This window comes from Tachypleus tridentatus, chromosome 6 (assembly GCF_004210375.1).
Source record: "Tachypleus tridentatus isolate NWPU-2018 chromosome 6, ASM421037v1, whole genome shotgun sequence".
In the NCBI taxonomy this organism is placed as follows: Eukaryota; Metazoa; Arthropoda; class Merostomata; order Xiphosura; family Limulidae; genus Tachypleus; species Tachypleus tridentatus.
In genome coordinates this window covers 159,485,666-159,504,501 of record NC_134830.1, presented here as the reverse complement: position 1 = coordinate 159,504,501, position 18,836 = coordinate 159,485,666, and the positions used below count along the sequence as shown (strand labels likewise).

The 18,836-nt window shown below is 35.7% G+C and overlaps 2 protein-coding genes across 4 annotated transcripts in view; both read left to right on the top strand.

The window, feature by feature from the left end:
* Positions 1–18,836, top strand: part of LOC143254266 (rap1 GTPase-activating protein 1-like) — a 191,988-nt gene that overhangs the window by 56,842 nt on the left and 116,310 nt on the right. The window lies entirely within an intron of this gene.
* On the top strand, positions 1,643–12,266 carry LOC143254456 (uncharacterized). The gene is made up of 6 exons (XM_076509639.1): positions 1,643–1,707; positions 6,700–6,778; positions 8,728–8,791; positions 10,832–10,869; positions 11,417–11,636; positions 11,869–12,266. The coding sequence occupies exons 1-6, from the start codon at positions 1,643–1,645 to the stop codon at positions 12,069–12,071; spliced, it is 669 nt and encodes a 222-aa protein (XP_076365754.1). The 3' UTR covers positions 12,072–12,266.

Sequence of the window (18,836 nt, the reverse complement as noted above, 5' to 3'; positions counted from 1 at the left end):
TTACTGTATTACTGTTCTTATTAACAATCTTCGGCCATAAACCTAGTTCATCTCAGCTCGGAGATTCATATTATGCTATATTTCTTAAGCCTAATATTTTTACTTCATTGTACTTATGTCACTTCTAGACACTGAGGGAAATTTTCCTTTCATCAGCAAGATTCCTCATACGGCTAAAAATCTATCTGTAAAAGCTGGTATTTAAACTGACTAAACTTCCCTTAGTTCTAAGAGGGTTAAGGTTAGAGCATTTGCATGTGTAAAATTCCTCTGCCCCCATAACAGAGGTGGGACAATTTAACTTTCGCTCTAAATCTGCCAAATATAATTATCTTGGCAGGCTTGTGTAGAATACTTCTAGGTGTCCTGCGGAAAATGGTCCATCTCTAACGACAAACCTACGAACACTCGTCTCCTTAACACTCAAATTTTACAAACACTGTGCACCCTCTGGTTTGTACCTTCACCTCGATCAGAAGCATGTCCACTCGTTATTTTAAACGCACTTTACAATAAATAACACTTTAATTTAAGCTTAGTTAATATTGTAACTTAATTGTATAAATTGATTTATTAACGTGTAGTCGCGCCCTACCTATTACAAGAGTACTGACACCCTTTGTTTTGGGGTTTATATTTAGATATAAACATCCTCCTTTCTTACCCCCACTTTTTCTAGTCAAACTGTCCATTTAAGGGTCGTAACCTAGAATAATGAAAGTGAAAAAACATTGTAAACCTTTTCCTTTCAAAGGATTTTTTTAACGTTGTGACCCCGGCAATATTTCTACGAACTCTTACCATTAGAAGAAACACTTTCGATAAGTGGTAGATAGAGCTTTGTTAGCTTTGTACTCGTTTTATTGTATTACAAATATGTGTTATAATAGTTTAACTTTACAATGTCTTATTTTATGGGATCATCTTGTTTAAAAACTAACTTCGATCAACATATTTACGCGTTTTACCTTTTTATTACTGCTTTTACTGTGAAGCGACACCATCTATAATCTGCTTTTTAAAGCAGTAATGTTCTGAAAACGCATCCCGTTAACAAATTAACTTTTGACTCGACAGTTTTCTCTGCGGATTATTTCCTCTTATAAAAATGGCTACATGTGCTTAACTCGCATTTAGCTTTAAAACAATCAGTAGTTCAGCTTTTTGGAGTGGTAGTTGTGAAAGGCTTCCCACTAATAATGTAACGCACTCGATTTTATAAGTGCAATGACGTAGACTGTTCCTCAGGTGCAAAATTTGATTAACTGACCTTGGATCGTAGAACATTAAACCTCTTGCGTTTCACATTGCGTAGCGTAGTGACTTTGCGTCTTTTTTACAAACTACATTTTAAACTAGTCTTTACTTGTCGTTACTTGGATTCGTAGAACTCATCCAGCTACTTCAAATAACTTTACAAAACCTTTTTAATTTGATGTAAAAACACCCATACGTAAACAGAGCTCCAAACACTAATTCCCGCTCTGGTCTTGCTGATCTAGTGTTTACTTTGGCTGCTACAACAGCGCCACCAATTAGCTTGACAACTGGCATAATTGTCTACTAAACACGAAGCCATCCTACACAGTAGCGACGTGGTCACGAAGTTCATGCGCTTACCAACTATGCTTCAAACGCTATGATGGTAATGACATCCAAGTTTTATTCCTATACCTTGTTAGTTCGACAGTATAAGGAACCTGACTTGTTTGTAATAATCTGTACATCAAGTAGCTATCTCATACTTATCTTGCACTTCACGATGTGAACACTTTTACACTAATCGGTAACCAAGTTTTCTCTACTTAATAAAATGCACTTCTAGTAAACTTGCCTACAAGATAAGGCAACCAAATAAACAATAGTACCTTGACAACGAATGTTTTTAGTGCCTATATTTGGGGAACTCAGATGTATGAACATTCGTCCAATGGATGGAATCTCAACCTATTCCCTGACAGCACTAGGGGGCTATTGGTTTTAATGAGCATTGTTCTTTTGGTCAACAAAGAATATGTTTTAACTCATAATATAAAATAGTTTTGTAGACAAAATTCATCTTTCAACAAAAGACGAAAGTACAGAAATAGTTACAAGATATTAGACCTTGTACCACGTGACTATTAAAAACCTTTTTTACTATACAAAGTAAACCACGATGTACGTGAATCGCACTGCAGAAACTACAACGAAGCGGCATCATTACCCTAACAGGGTTTTACTACTATTACTAGACGCAGTTCAAAACCATTTTAATCTGGTGACACCAGACGTGTTATCTGTAGTAGAGCTTCATCATTATCGCCAGATCATTAAAGACTAGGTTCTATCCTTGTCCAAAGCTGTTTTCTGACCGCACCAGGGTTGTGCTGTATCAATACGTCAGTAAATCTTTAACCACTGATCATCTGCTCTACAGAATCGTTGCTACGCATGTGGTATAAATCAACCTAAAATATTTAACTACTTTTTACTCTAATTAATTACTTTTACTGTAATCAACATTTCGCTTTTCACGTCAGGATTACTACATATAAGTTAGTTGTACGTACTGAAGTCGCAAATGCGAAATTTGGTTAAAATAAAGCTTTGTCTCGAGTATAAAGGTCGTCTATTTAACTCGTATTAGTATGGCCCTCCCCTGTTGTATACATTACAAATTCCTATCCTAAATAACTGCTGCAAGGGGTTTTCAAAAGCGAGTGGACGATATTAACCGATTTCTTCTAGTCTACCAACCTCTCCATTAGGAATTGCAAACACGTATCACTTTCTTGTAGCTTTATGTATAATTCAAACAAGTAATTTACTTTCCAACGGGTGGCCTTTGAAGTGGATAAAAATCAAAATGTAAAACTTAAACCCTAAACATTGTAGGGAAATGTTGTTCAAAAATCTATACTTGACCACAACTAAAATACAAGCTAGTGAGCCATTAAGGCTTGTCCTCATGCTGTGTAAAGAATAATCTAAAACTTAATTAAATACTGCCCACTACTGTGGTCCTCTTCTAAGTGTGACCAATAAATATAGTGACGATGACACTTACTCTTATCCTTCCTTCTAACCTGTAGAGGACAAATAGAATAAAAAAAAAATCAGACTTTAGCTTGATTTTTAGTTTGTTTTCGAATTTCGCACAAAACTACTCGAGGGCTATCTGTGTTAGCCGTCCCTAATTTAGTAGTGTAAGACTAGAGGGAAGGCAGCTAGTCATCACCACCCACCGCTAACTCTTGGGCTACTCTTTATCAACGAATAGTGGGATTGACCGTCACATTATAACGCCCCATGGTTGAAAGGGCGAGCATGTTTGGCGCGATGGGGATGAGAACCCGCGACCCCCCCCCCCTTCCCAAGATTACGAGTCGCACGCCTTAACACGCGTGGCCATGCTGGACCACACTTGATTTTTCAATTCGCTTACTCTTCGGACTTCGCCAAACTTAAGTCCAGATAAACAATAAATATTAACACTAGACAAAATGGAAATTTTAAACTTTCGTAACAAACAAGATTTCAGCTTTCATATTTAAATATCTAATACCACCGCTCGCTGGTCATGTGAACCCATCCTGTTTACCTCTTTAAGAATAGACGACCTACCGAATATAAATATACGGAAACGAATTTCGGACGACTTGATACATTGTGTTGGCATCTCTGGGACTAATCCATACACAAAATACATCGTTCTATTGTACTCGTGTAAAATATCTTGATTTTGAATCTAATTAAACATATTCAGTGGAATATATTTAAGTTACCTTAAAGGGAATCTTGGGTTAAACTCGAGCTCGGAAGGCTTTTCACTTTTTCAACTTTTACTGATTTGTTTTATTAATCTGAACGGAACTGGTTAAATGTCGTATTATAAATCGAAATATTAGTTTCCGTGATCCGATCGTGAATTAGCTGCCAAATTTGGGCATGCGACACGTGAATTCCGCACTTTAGAGCCGCGTGTACATTTCATGAGTGATAACTAAGTTGATTAATATCATTAATAAACAAAAGCATTCGAAATGTAATTTTATATCTCAATTCGCAGTATCTGCGCAATAGATGAAAACAAAACTAGTTAACAACCATCTTGTTATGGTAATTGGGTAAGAAGGAACTCTCAACTGCTTAGTCAACTACTGACGTAGTAAAGCATGAGATTCTTAATAGGAGTCATTATTTCAGACTAGTCGTTACATCCTCTTCCTGAAACGAGAATTTTGTACCTATTTCATACGAAGTCAGGGTAGAAAATCTGGATCAATTTATCTTTTATTGGAATGTTTTTATTCGGATTATTCTTCGAATACTCTGAAGAATGTACGTAGAGGACAATTACTCATTTGCTTACTGGCCACCAGAGGTTAAATGAACGGACGTAGATCTCGTTGAATGCAAGTATTTTAACCATAAAGTTCACTCTGCACGGTGTCGACCTGTTCATATTGCTCCGATTCTATAAATCTCGATCAAATACTGACATAAAGCTCGCGAACGTTATGCCACAGTGCGTTTTCATTGAGCTTTTCCATTAACTTCATCGATCGTTCTATGTAGAAGTATTCCGCTTGATAAATTCCACAAATGACTTTCCAGCCAGCTGTAAGCGCTGTGATTGGTTATACAGTTCAGAACTTTCCTCTTATGTAAACTAACGAGGGGTCTCTTTTGAGAAATCCGAAACTCAATTTTTACACCCACACTAATAACCCTTTCATTAAAGGGTGTGGAATTTTATCAGCGTCATCTACTTAAACTTCTGAAATTTGAATTTGTGGGTGGACATCGTAAAGGTTGTTGTAAGCTTACAAATAAAAAGGCTAAAATATTAACCTTATCTAGGTAACTGGTGTCGTACAACTAGTTTACTTCTAAACTACCGGAAATTAAATCTCTAGAGATTTAATATTCCTTGCACAGGAATGAGTTTGGAGAGACTGAAATCCTTACACAGGCATGCGTTTGGAGACTAAAAGGAACAGCAAATAAGGGGCGGTGGGGATTATAACCCCCTACAGTTAAGGATAGAGCAGAAAGACTAAAGTTAATGTAAAGAATGGACTACCCAGGATCTTTTAAGCAAATGCAAATCCTAAATTTTCAGAACTTGGACAATTATGAAAGCAACATGGATTAAAGCTATAGTAAACTTGTTACTTCGCCCCCACTTTTTGTTCTAAGTTAGTGGTTAAGGCGCTCGACCCCCCAACCCCAATCTTAGGGTCACGGGTTCCCATCCCTCGTCCAGTAACTTTCTCGTACATTTAACTGTGGAGGAGTTGTAATGTTCCAGTCAATCTCTCAATTTGTTAAAAGTAGCCCAAGAGTTGGCGGAGTGGATGGAAGTAGATAGGTCAAACTTTAAGATAACTTGTTGACAACGTCCGGAAGAGGGCGTGGCTGTAGTGCTAGAATGCCAACATCTGCTGCAAGTGACAAGTAGTTTATTTGGAAATGGATTTCTTCTCTGGACGATTTGTATGTTTCAAAAACCACTATTCTGTGCAACATTGTTCTAAAGATGGTAGAATTCAAGATGCACATGATTATCACATCATTCTTCTAAAGTTTCGTTCACCTCCATCTTATTCGTCTTTCTTACCATGTTTGAAACCTCCTACTGTAACTTTTCTTAAGCACCCGTTATACATACACCGTCATTGCTAGAATGATAGGCCTCGTTACAAACTTTCCTTGGTCATTTTACCTTTTTATAATTCTATAAAACTGGCCTACCTACTGTCCTGATGTTAAAACAAACATCCACGTTATTACTGCTGGCGGGCCTCATTTACGGTAACTCTAGAATATGGCCTATGGAGTCTAGAACCAGTTGCTATGGCAACCGAAACGTGCTCATAAAAGTGAAGAGATGTATTTTACTTCTAAATGGGAGGAACATTAATGAAACGTAGGAACGAGGTCTTTCGCTTAAGATCTTGCTGCTTCAGGGAATTGGAAGTACATAATGTTCAGTTACTCCTATAAAACGAGCTTGACTAATTTGAATTTCTTTTTGAATTTTATTTAGAGAAATAAACACCCGCCAAACCGCAACTCAAACGTAACTTTAATATTGGAATAGACTTAAATATTAGGTAAATATTTCGCCAGCTCTTTTCTTATGGAAAGAAGTGATATCTTCAAGTGCAAGTTTAGTTCAAAAATACTATATTGAAGTGGGTAACCGAAAGGCATCCATATATATGGAATAAAATAAGACGTTCTATATAATTTTCTACCAATCGAAAGTTGCCCAAAAACAAAAAACAAAGCTCATGGTAGAGAAATGACTATCTGGTCACAATAATTGAATTTGCATCTACATGAGTAGTAGATCGTGAAAGGCTTAGCTTTTAACATGGTTCGAAACGGCAAATTTCTCTTCTTAGCACTTGACCTTCTCCCCCTCAGAAAAACTAATGTAATATCATAAATGGGTAACTCGAACCAGAAGTCTTGACTTTCGGCTACAATTTTATTATCTGAATGATACAAATGCATAGTCTTTATAGAATTACCTGTAAGGGAAGAAATCCGATTATGGTAAGGCATGGATAATTTTGCTATTTGCGAAACTTGTTTTATGACAAACCAGTAACCTCGCAGACCCGACTTTGTTTAGCTGTGTGTGTCCTTAGTTCTAGCACTTCCGTTACGTTAATACAGATAGTTCTTTTATCTTCTTATATACAGGCTAAACCTCGAAGAAGGAAAACTTCCATTGGATACGAAACGAAGAATTCTTCGGCACGAAGCTGGACACCAGGAAAAGGTAAGTGACAACATAATATTGGTTCGCAAAGAAATATTATTTGTTATTGATTGCATAGGGTGCAAAACTGTTAGTACATTTAAACTGAAATTGTATTTTTCTGGAAACTTGGGTTAACTATTCAAAATCGTCCAGTGTACATCTAATACTTAATGTGTAACCTAAGTGAACGTAGAACAGTGCATAAGTGGTTCTTCTGATTGAAAAATTCGCGAGCAAATCGCTCATCTTCTTGACTTGACCACACACTCGCCTCGCGAACCATCTTTTCCTTGTAAAGAGCACCAACGCGTAACGTCGGGATAGCCTGTGATCCACCGACGTAGTGATCTTAATCATAAGATGTCTCCCTTCCGGCCCGGCATGGCCAAGCGTCTTAAGGCGTGCGACTCGTAATCTGAGAGTCGCGGGTTCACATCCCCCCATAGCACCAAACATGCTCGCTCTTTCAACCGTGGGGACGTTATTATGTTCCGGTCAATCCCACTAATCGTTGGTAAAAGAGTAACCCAAGAGTTGACGGTGGGTGGTGATGACTAGCTGCCTTCCTTCTAGTCTTGCACTGCTAAATTAGGGACGGCTAGCACAGATAGCCCTCGAGTAGCTTTGTGCGAAATTCAAAGTCTCCCTTTCATAGGGTTATCTACGTGTGCCGGTTTACCTTCTTTTACATTAAAATAATTAACCTATGTGTAAGATTCGAAAGCTACTGCTCGTAAGTAACTATTTCGTTACTTGTGATATTTACTTCTATAAACTTTCGTCACTAAACTACTTTCAAACGTGTTCATCAATTATTAAACTTGTATACGTTATCTTAAAGTATGTACTTGTAAGACTTGCTATTGTTAAAAGGCTTTATTTTTGCTGTATCTTACATTGTATGATAAACGTTATTATCTTCTGTTCCTTACGTTGATAAAGGGATTTTAAGTCAGTTCTTAACTGACTCCTGAATTACTACAGTATTTAAGTCTTATCACCCGTGATTGCGGGACTATTTTATCGACACTTGGATATTACCAAACTTATTAAACTTCTATTAACTTTAACCTGAGTTTATGTAGTTTCTCACAACGTAACTCTTAGAAATGTTCTAGATATCCTTATCGCTATTAAACACGCACTTCCCAACTCATTCCGTATTCGCAACCCAATCAACTATTATCTTATTCACTTAATTCGGACAGAAAAGAACCCTGAAGAAAGTGACCTCTCTGTACATCCCCTTGTGCTTCTAATAAGCACATAATGGGTTCATTAGTTACACCCTCTCTTCCCTCTAATTATTTAGTGTCGACTACCCTCGTCGTTAGTGAGTTATTTTGAGATTAGATCCGCTGTAACGTTTCTACACACGATCCAACCGTATTGATCTGGTGCTTTCCTTATGAGGAAAGGTCCATTTCAGCTGAAATATCTTACAATACCTCTTATTGCTATTGTTCCTTAATCTCTCAGGATTCGGCTCCCTGTTCCTCGTATCTTCATAAAACTACGCTTGCAACTGGGAATAAAAAGCGCGTCTCTCTATCCTTCCCCAGCTCCCTCTAGCGTTACTTCAACTGCCTTGCATCACACGTTAAGTATACGAAGACATTTTTACACTGGTTTTACTATACGATTTATCGGTTAATTTCTTTTAACTTGTGAAAAATAGTAATGACTTTTCGGGACTTGTTCTAATTGTGTAGATCACATTCCATGCAGTGATCTAATATTAGAAACACGTGCTCTAACATTTACATATAGCTATATCTTCAACAGCATGACCCTATTTTCCACTATCTTTTCTAATTATGTGGCAGAAAATCTCGCTTTTAGCGTGGTTACTTTCAGGTAAAATGTATAGGTCTTTAAAGGAAGTTACTCACTCAACCTTAAGTGAGTATCAGATATTGGACGTCCACAACACTCGCAGGAAAAATGATTCCTGTAAATCTTTTCAGGTGCAGTATGGGAAATGTAAAGAAAGCGGAACTCCAGAGAACAATGAAAGCACGGATGTGAAAGGTACGTCATTCCAAATGGAGGAAGACTTTAATCGGTAACCGCCTTATATAAGCTACATCTGTCTGTAAACGTTTTCAAATAAGTATCTGTTTGAATATAATTTTTCCATCTTTTTTGTACAGTGAGCTCCAAGCTTTCTTTTTTCGATTTGAGCATTACTGATAACTTCATAGAAGTATCTTATTAAATGTTTTTAAAATCCTACTGGGTACTAGAGTAGGAACATACTGTTTCTATTCACTTTCAATACTTTTATATTAAACCAAGTTTGTTTTTTTTGTTTTTTTTCCTAAGTAATCTTGTACGCTTCAATTTCTATAATGGCTAAAGCGGGTGAAGAATCATTCGAAGTTTAGTAATTTTGATAAAATATCTGTTCAAGATTAATGATGTCTTGAAACAAAGACTTCCATTAAGTCTCGTGCTTTCTTTAACATATCTGCGCTGTTCTATATCCACAGCTTTTACTTCCGTTTTCTGCAAAGTAATTCGTAATCTGTTCCCAAGTCATCAAACTTGCATCGAACATGTGGTATTTCTCGTTTTATTAGTTTCCTAATCTCGTAACGTTCGTTTAATACTATCCTAGAATTAAGTCTACAGTATCTAATGTCGAGTATAATGCACGTATTGCACCATAATTAAATTGTATTATCCAAACATTTAACAGTAACTGTTTTAAACATGAGGGAATATTTCGCCCTTTAATTGGATTTGTTTTATCTCGCATTACCGCTTGAATTACTACTGTATCCTATTTAACTGCCTTCAATTTAACCAAATGAAACTCCATATTTTCTATAATTCAGTTAGTTGCATTAACTGTTATGATTGTGTGTATGTATATATATTTTTTTTTATACAACAAATATGTAACTCTTACTAGAATCCCTCTCCAGTAGTCGTGGACCCCGACAGACACTCGGATAAATTATCTCATTCTACGAAACTTAAACTACATCTTGTACACCGCCTTCAGTACGAAACAACAGTGTGAAAACAAAAGCCACATCGGACAAACCTTTTGGTAGTAAATATATTAATACTAAAATTACAAAAGCGGGAAATATTTCGGTTAGGAAAGCGAGCCTAAATTATTGGGAAGCGTAAAAGCTTCTGTATGAATTGAGTGAAAAATCTGCGCATATTTAATAGCGACATCTATTGTCAGTATATGAAACAACTTAAATTGTCCAAAAAAAAAACTTGGTGATTACCACTCTAATATTTTCTCTAAGTAATAGATATGTTCTCGTAACTCTGGCTTTCATTAATATTTACTCTTAAACTGCTGCGATACGTCTTAACTTACAGCTGACTTCAGTCTAATCTCTGGCACTGTATAAGCTTCCAGAACTTATTGTATACTCGTCATGTGCTGACTGTAGAAGTGTATTGTTTACTGTACATTGTTCAACCTTAACAGAATGGCGGGCAATTAGTCTAATGACTAAATGACAGAAGCTTGGATGACTTGCATTTGAAAGTAACAAGTTCTAAACTATTAGAACCTAGAAAGGTAGAAACTAAGCTATGCAGTTGTTGCATTACCGAATTTTGCATTACTGTTGCATTTTGATAAAGAGGAACAAACTACCTAGTCAATATATAAAAGTTCTCAACTGTGTATTAAACATTTCTGTTCCCAGAAGACTTTAGTACAGAACATATGTGCCAGGTGTATCCAGTTTTTTTTATTTTTTTTACCTGCTTTATAAAACACTTAGCTGTAAAGTGTAAACCGTATGGGAATTAGTTTTCTGCGATGCCTAATAAACCTCCTATCAAATGTGAAGTTAATCCGTTACTAATAGTTTTATAAATTTTAGTGGTTATCTAAACAATGGTTACTTTCAGGTGCTTCATCTGATCGAATCTCGACATTTGAACAATTTAAACTTGCACTCAAAAATAGTATCTGTCTTAAGAACCCAGCTAAACAATAACACTGACGTATGAATTAAAATGGTGAAATGTTAAACATATTTAATTTGTTTTCCCGGGACTCCAAGTTGTACTGATGCACTCTTTCTTTTTCAGTTAAATTGACCAAGAAAATAAAAACCTCCTCAACAGAGGTTAGTAGACTTTTCTTGTTGCCCTTATTAACATTCATATACTTTAATATGAATGTACTTAAGAGAAAAAATTTTCCCTTACTTCAGTTCTATTCTATGCGTATTCGAGGATTTACTATACTGAATCGTTTATTGGGTATAATAAACTTAATCTTAACGAACCCAAGTTTTTTAATTTTTTGCACATCAGTTAATGTAAATAAGATTTGAAAACGTCTGCTTAAATTCACAACTTGCTGGGAACTTCTGTCAAATTAAGTTTTTTAAATATTTTTATATCAAATCTAAGCACTGTTAGAGCACCATCTAACTTTTTATGCTTGGGTGAATGTTAATTTGCAAACAGTCTCTTTATCTAGCAACAAAAATCTAACTCTTAAAGCTTTTAAAGGCAGCTTTGCCAAAAAACGAACAGATTTGAACAGGAACTTTACTGTATACTAATTCAATTAATATTGACGCGCGCGCTCCTAACGGTTAAATACCTAATGTTGGTTTAGAGGGGAACTTGTAACAAACTTAACACATCTTTAACTGTTTTCTATAGGCAAAGGTAAAACTTTCCAAGTACGAGAAGGAACAAGGAGACAAATTATCTTTAACAAAACCGGTATCTCCAGAAGATGAAACTGAATCTCTGAAGGTTCCAGTGAAAGTGGAACAAACCGACACCAACAAAGTGGAATCTTCAATCGACACCAAAAAGAACGAATCGCCAGAAGAGACACCTGTAAAACATTGTACATCGACCAGTGACTGTCATCCAGGTAATTAGTATTGCCATATTTAACTTATGGCACTGTTCTTCTCTCGGTCAGAAACTTGCTCGCATATTAAGCACGACTAGAAAGGCTTCCCCTTCCTATCACAGAAGGAAAGTACGTCAGAAAAGCCACTAACTATTAAAGCGAGAATTAGTTAACTTTAACAAGTTAATATAAACTGTATAATTTTAATTACTTTGAAACATTAATGTGCTACTTCGTTTGTGTTTCCTAGGATTCTGTTGCCAGAGTAAGAAGGGAAAAGTACCAAAGTGTCAGAAAGTTAAGTTAGGCCTAGGTCAAAGGTGTGAAGAAACGTGTACCTGTAAAGAAGGGCTAGTATGCCATTTTGATCAAGCTACTCTCGATAAGAAAAAGGGTAAACATCCCAAGAATCCGACTGGCATCTGTAAAGAACCCGAAACGGTTTCTCTGTAACGGCTTATCTTCCCAATCTCTCACATTTAGCACTTACTCGTCGTTAGGGGCGCTGGTATTAAGTAGAAAGTTTAATTTACGAATGTTTAAATTATTAGTTTTACCTTTTTAAGTATTCAAATATCAACATCGAATCTAAACATTAATCTCAAGAAAATGAAGTTGTTAGCTCTTTGTACTTGTTAATTCCATATAAGTATTAAGTATTAGATTTTCTTAAACGATTTGCTTAATGCATGAAGTTTAAATTAATGGTATTTACAACTGCGTCGGTTGTGGTAACTCATGGTTTTAATATCTGTAATTATGCTATATTTAAAATCAAATTTCTTTAAAGTTTATTTTACTAAATAGTTAGTTAATGTTTTTAGTCTTATAACACGAAACACAACTAGCATTGCTTTCGAGTTGTGCTTTCATAAAGCAAGTTTTTGAGTCGGCGCGAAGTCTTCTGTCATTCTGTCGGTAAGATGGTGATAGGAACTTGCTTGTGGCTGTATTAACACATAGAATTGTAGTTCCTAGTAATGAAACTCAGATCGTTGAATGACGTGTGTGGATAAATCGGTTATGAATATTTTGTTTAGGAACCAGATGGTGAATAAATTAATATAATTAATTGAAACTTTTTGCTTTCTGTATGAACTAAATGTTTTTCTTTCTCTCGATATAACCTCACCACTTTCCTATTTCCTACATAAATAGGGAGAAACCGATTTCTCTACACCCATTCGTAATTAAACTAACGCATCAAAACTGGTTTCGAGAGCACCTATGATGGCGAACAACCGAATTCCAACGCGGATATTTATGGTATTAAAGCCACTATTCGCAAAGTGGGCGACTAAGAACTTTGTTCGCAATAGATTATATAACGTATGTTAACTTGTTTTATTTAGAAATCCGTATGTGAATGTCAATTCTCGGTATATTTTGTAACATACATGTGCCAAATAAACTTACTGGTATGTATTGAACTCTTTCTTGTGAATAACTTCTCTCGTGGATAATGACGTTTGAATCTCAACTATTTTAAGAACTGCAATGAAGCTGTAGAACTAAATTCTTAGTTGTTTTAAGAACTCACCTTAAATTTTAACTTAAGACATGCTTTACTTTGCTATAATTTCATTCTTGTATAGCAGTACCATCACAAAACGGATGTTTCGAAGCTAGTGCAAGTTACTCCATTTAAGTGGAAACATGAGGTGAAAACTGAAGATTAAATAGGAATGTCAACTTGACTCTCAATTCATCCATATGTATGCATATAACATACAAACACCTAAGTAATCTTAAGTTCTTTAGAAGTGTAATAGCAAATTAAACTTGGGTGTATAGTAAGATTTTATTTGTTGGAGCAAAGAGGGGGAACGTGGGTCACAAGTGCACCCACTAGGGTCGAGGTCCAAGCCTCCATCGAAAGGTTTTAGTAGCTCTCCCTAAATACAAAGTCAAATAATCTAATGTGATGGTCAACACTTTGATTCTAACAAGTCTAACTCTAGTTGGTCAGCAGTGTCCAGACTCGAAGCTAAAAATCTGCTTTCAATATACGTGGTAGGCCTAGCACAAATAGCCCAATTTATGTAACTTTTAATAACAACTAACAAGCTTTTCCACTTAGCAAATATTACTACAGATTATACACTAGTTTCTCCATTCAAACTACAGATTATACACTAGTTTCTCCATTCAAACTACAGATTATACACTAGTTTCTCCATTCAAACTACAGATTATACACTAGTTTCTCCATTCAAACTACAGATTATACACTAGTTTCTCCATTCAAATGTCACCAGAACACTAGGATTATTTTCCACTACCTTTGAATACATAGTTATTGTTTTCAAGACTTTCAACACAAACTTTCCGACAGTAAAACCTAAAGATAAATGTTAGACTTAGAGGCTTTCTTCTACCCATTCAAGCAGTTACTATTTTAAAGTTAGCACGGTGACAAACGTTGCAAACATCTTGAATCATTAAATCCTTCCTTATCAAATTTAAAGGAGAAAATCGCTTGTTGTGATTGTACAACATAATAACCAAAGAAGCCTTGTAGTAACGTCGGTATTGACAAACGATGGACAGTTTTATCAGAACTCTGAAGTCGTCGATAAGTGGGTTATAAAACTGAGCTTATATCAAAGAAATCCGTGGCTCAATCTCTACAACTCTAAATATTTTACTTTACAACTTGAAACTGAATGACCTTTTGTTAGAAATTTGCAAACAATATCAATCTTCATGTATTATGGACTAAAATAACTAATCGTCGAAAATTTTCGTTTTAAGTATCTATGGAGACAATAGTAAAACATTTAATCGCTCAAGTTGTATATTCGGTTCACTACGATGTCTATACTCACAATAATAAAAGAAAAACATGCCTCTCAGAAATACCAACTATAAATTTTCTTTTTTGGGGGGGGGGGATAAAAAACAATTTAACCGTAAATTGCAAAATATAGAATACGGAAAATGTTCGCTTAACAAAAACAACCTGAAGACAATTCTAAATGAAGGATGTTAATATTTCGAGAACACTTAATAGTTTTGTTGAGGAAAAGTGTACTTTCAGAAACTAATTTTGTACAGTTCTGAGACAGTGGAGGTCTTTTACGTAAGAATAGTGTTGCTGTAAATAGATTTTCGACAAAACATGAATGGTAGATTTAGGGGATAATCGAGGTAACAAATGTAACTGAGAAGCTTACTTTAATTGTAGATAAACGGAATAAAAACAATTTGAATAAGAAATTCATCAGAAAGGGCGAATGAATTTCTCTTCTTATAAGATTTCTAAACCAGCCAAGAAGTTTGATAAAAGTAGCATCCCGGCTAAATAGTTGGAAAACCATCCGTTACACACCTATTAAACTAGTCTTATAGCGCATGTGCTACCTTGTAATCTCGTTGATAAAAATGATCCTCGTGGTTTTTCGAAGATAGTATATAAAGGGTGATACTAAAACATTAGTAGAAGTCTAGGGGATTCTTAAACGATACCAGTTTTCAGAAGCCTTAGATATAGAAAACGGTAAGTAGTGATTAATACAATAATAAAACCAACTTATACTACAGCAGTCAGCTATACATTCAATAAATGTTCACGTTTCTAAACGCCTGATAAATTTCTCAAACTATTTCCATACTTTATACGAAGGCTCAGAATAGATTTATTTAGAAACCTGCGTAGAAATTCTACTGCGAACAAGTAACAGGGGGGTGAATAAAACTCTCCATGTATTTTTTATTTACTTCACAAATTTTGCCAAATCACGTTATTTATTTAGACAAATGCGGTTGTTTAATTATACAAAAGCAACGAATATTAAGCACTTTTATATTTCTCAAACCTAGCTTGTTGTTAGAATGACCTAAATGCTATATAGCATGTATAGTGGATAATTTAAGAGTAGATATAAATTAGTGTGCGTTGTAGAAATCCTATTTATAGTTTAAAATGTAAAGATTGCAATCTTTATAAACGTATTTTTAAAATGTTTTACTGTTATGAGGGAAGTTTAGTGTCGAATCGCTCGAGTGCTTATTAAGTATGTGGCTGTAAAAGGCTATTCTCAGCATGGACTTAAATAATTGCATACAATAAACGTACTATGAGTGTGTTGGCATCTATCGGACAGCTGTGTGTCGGTTGACAATTGTACTTTGGTGGATTTAGGAAGGTGTGGTAAGGGTGGCTAACCCACTTTTTTGTATTGTTTGAAAAAATCGTACATATATTTAATAATACGTCAAAAGTGACATAAATTTGTTTTCAAACAATACAAAAAGGGGGTGTAGCTACATTTCCCTAAATCCGCGACACCCACATGCGTATTTTGGTGCAGGTGCATATATTTGTGCGCGCGCTTAATAACAACCACCTTATTAAATCAGTTGTCTATAAAACCGTATTCTCGACTTTACTACAACCAGAATAGCAGGAAACAAATTTGTCCATCTCTGCTGTTCTATCTTCTAAACTAAAATTATTAATAATTAAGTTAAAAAAACTAAAGCCAGGTGTCATCATTCATATACTTATCAAGCTTTCTTGTAAACTCCCATAAACTCGTTGCTTCCACATTATTCGAAGTCATGCTTTGAAAATGCTACTGTATATGTAGATGAAGGTAGGGTTGTAGATGTGTTGTAGTTGGATATTCAGAAAGTATTTAACAGAGCCGCATAAAAGGCTTGTAAGAAACTTATTTATGTGGGTGTGCAGGATAAGTTAACTAACTGGAGGAGTGACTTGATGGAAGAAAGTAGAGGGTTGTTAAAAATAGAGTTCAGTCAAACTGGATTGATGTTACAAGTGGTGTACCTCAGGACTCAGTCTTATGACCTTTGCTCTTTTTGTTTTACGTTAATGACATAGATGAAGGAAGGTCAATAAGTCACTTAAAGCTGCTGCTGATATCAAGGTCTTGGATTGTTGCTGGCTATGGAGAGGATGCTTTACAAATGGACTTAATGATTTGAGCAAAAAATGGCAGATTGATTTTAATTATGATACGTGTAAGATAATGCATATGGGTTATCATAATGGGAATTATAAATATAATTCGGATGGTAATAACGGTGTCATGGAAAAAAGCTCTTGGTGTGATGGGCGATCAGTCTTAAGCCATCCGAGTAGCGTGTTATTGCTAGTAGTAAGGCAAATAAGATTTTAAATTGTATCTAAAGAAATGTTAAATACAAGTTTAAACAGGTTATTTTCATTGTGTGTGTGTGTGTTTGTGTGTTCTTATAGCAAAGCCACATTGAGCTATCTGCTGAGTCCACCGAGGGGAATAGAACACTTGATTTATTTTCATTGTATAGGTCACTGATTAGGCTATATTTGGAGTATTGTATTTAGTATTGGGCTCTTTTTTACCTTTGGAAAGACATTGAATTGTTGGAAAGGGTTTACAGGAGAGTTACTGAAATGGTGCCTGGGATAAAGGGGTTGTCATGTGAGGAAAGATCCACATATTTTCTCTTGAAAACAAAAGAGTATGAGGGGATTTAATTGAAATGTTTAACATTGTAAAAGGAATTAGTAATATAGATACATCAAAATTGTAGAACTAGGGGCACAAATATAGATTTAAACAAGGTAGAACCCGTCTTCAACTAAAACACTCATTTTTCATGCAGAGCAGTGTATCCCAAACTTTTTCTGTTCACGGCGAGCTTAGTGTCTCAGCAATTTTTTCACAGCACCCCTAAGCAAAAAAGAAAAAACCGTAATAGTTCTTTTTTATTAAGTAGTTAAGTCTAAGCAACTTTAGTATTTATGTCCTAACAACTTAGTAGCCGTTTGAAAAGAATAATACACGTAAACGGAAAGTAAAAACAGTATTTGTATTTCATATTTAAATAATAACAATTAACAATGGGATGTGTGAGTCACTGCACAGCATCTCAAATCTTGGAATCAGATTGGACCCTCATTTCTTGTTCCACTTTGATTTTTGCGCGGTACTTGCTTTTTATCTCAGCAACCGCCGAAAACCCAGCTTCAAGCAGAGCTATGACATCACAAATTGAATTAGGATTCGCTGAGCTTTACCACTTTGTAGCGAATATTCATCTTTTACTGATATACAAAACTCAGTTAATTCCATGCTGCCAAATTTTGTTTTTAAAGTCTTGTCACAAAACAGCTCAATAAGAGTTTCTTCTTCTGCAGAGGTAAATTCAGATGGAGCCATAGACTTTAAATGGATCTTGGATCCAGGCAAACTTCTCCTTATAATCTGGAAAGTAGTTTTCAAACCAGTCACTGAGCTGTGTTAGGTGCTCCTCAAAAACAGATTTTAATTCGTGGGTCAAATCAACTTCATTGGATGTAACAAATTGCTGCAACAGGGGGAAACAGTCTTTGCTACCATCTTCATTCATTTTTTCTTCTCCATAGTAGTAATTTTTCTTCTGAAAGTTGAAACCTTATCTGCGAGTTTCAGAATGTGCGCGTTGCTTACCTACAGAGATAGATTCAACGCATTCAGTTTTTCAAAGAGATCGCACAGGTATGATAATTTTGGCAAAAAATCAGTATCCAAGAAGTTTTAGCATATTCATTTTCTTTTTCTTCGAGATAAGAGTAGAGTTCCTGTCGTAGTTCGAACACACAGGGCAATACAATCCCACGAGAGAGCCATCGCGAACTATAGTAATACAATAAAGATAGGTGCTCAGATCCCATATCCTTACACAGTTTTTTAAAAACCTCGCCTCCTGTGGCCGAGTTTTTATAAAGTTCACCACTTTCAACACACTTTCCAAGGCTATGTTCAATGGAGGACTCAGATGCTTTGACACAAGAACTTCCCTGTGGATTATACAGTGGATTCACAGTGCATCAAGAACTTTGCTTCGCATGAGTGTCTACAATCCTCCATAACAGCCGGACATAGCATGACCACCGTTAGTGCAGACGCCAATGCACCTAGTCCAGTCGAAGCTGTTTTCACACATAAAAGTGTCTCAAACAAGTCTTGAGCCTTTGTACCTGCAGTGGTAATTTTACAAGAGAGAAGTTCTTTCACAGTCACCATCCACGAACCATGTGTTGCAAGTCAAATGAGCATCCTTGTTACTATCTGTCGCCTCATCTAGCTGTAACCCGAATTCCTTCCCTTTCATTTTGTTCAATTAGCTGATCGTTGAGGTTTTCAGCCATGTGTTGGATTCTATGACTGATAGCATTTTTAGATAAAGACACCTTTGAAAGCAATCTTTACGCAGACTCACCAACCA

Excerpts from the sequence above, each read along its gene's own strand:
- LOC143254456 (XM_076509639.1), top strand. The coding sequence starts at position 1,643 with ATGGTAATGACATCCAAGTTTTATTCCTATACCTTGTTAGTTCGACAG. Across the intron at positions 1,708-6,699 it reads CAGTATAAGGAACCTGACTT|GCTAAACCTCGAAGAAGGAA; the intron begins GTTTGTAATAAT and ends TCTTATATACAG. Across the intron at positions 6,779-8,727 it reads AAGCTGGACACCAGGAAAAG|GTGCAGTATGGGAAATGTAA; the intron begins GTAAGTGACAAC and ends AAATCTTTTCAG.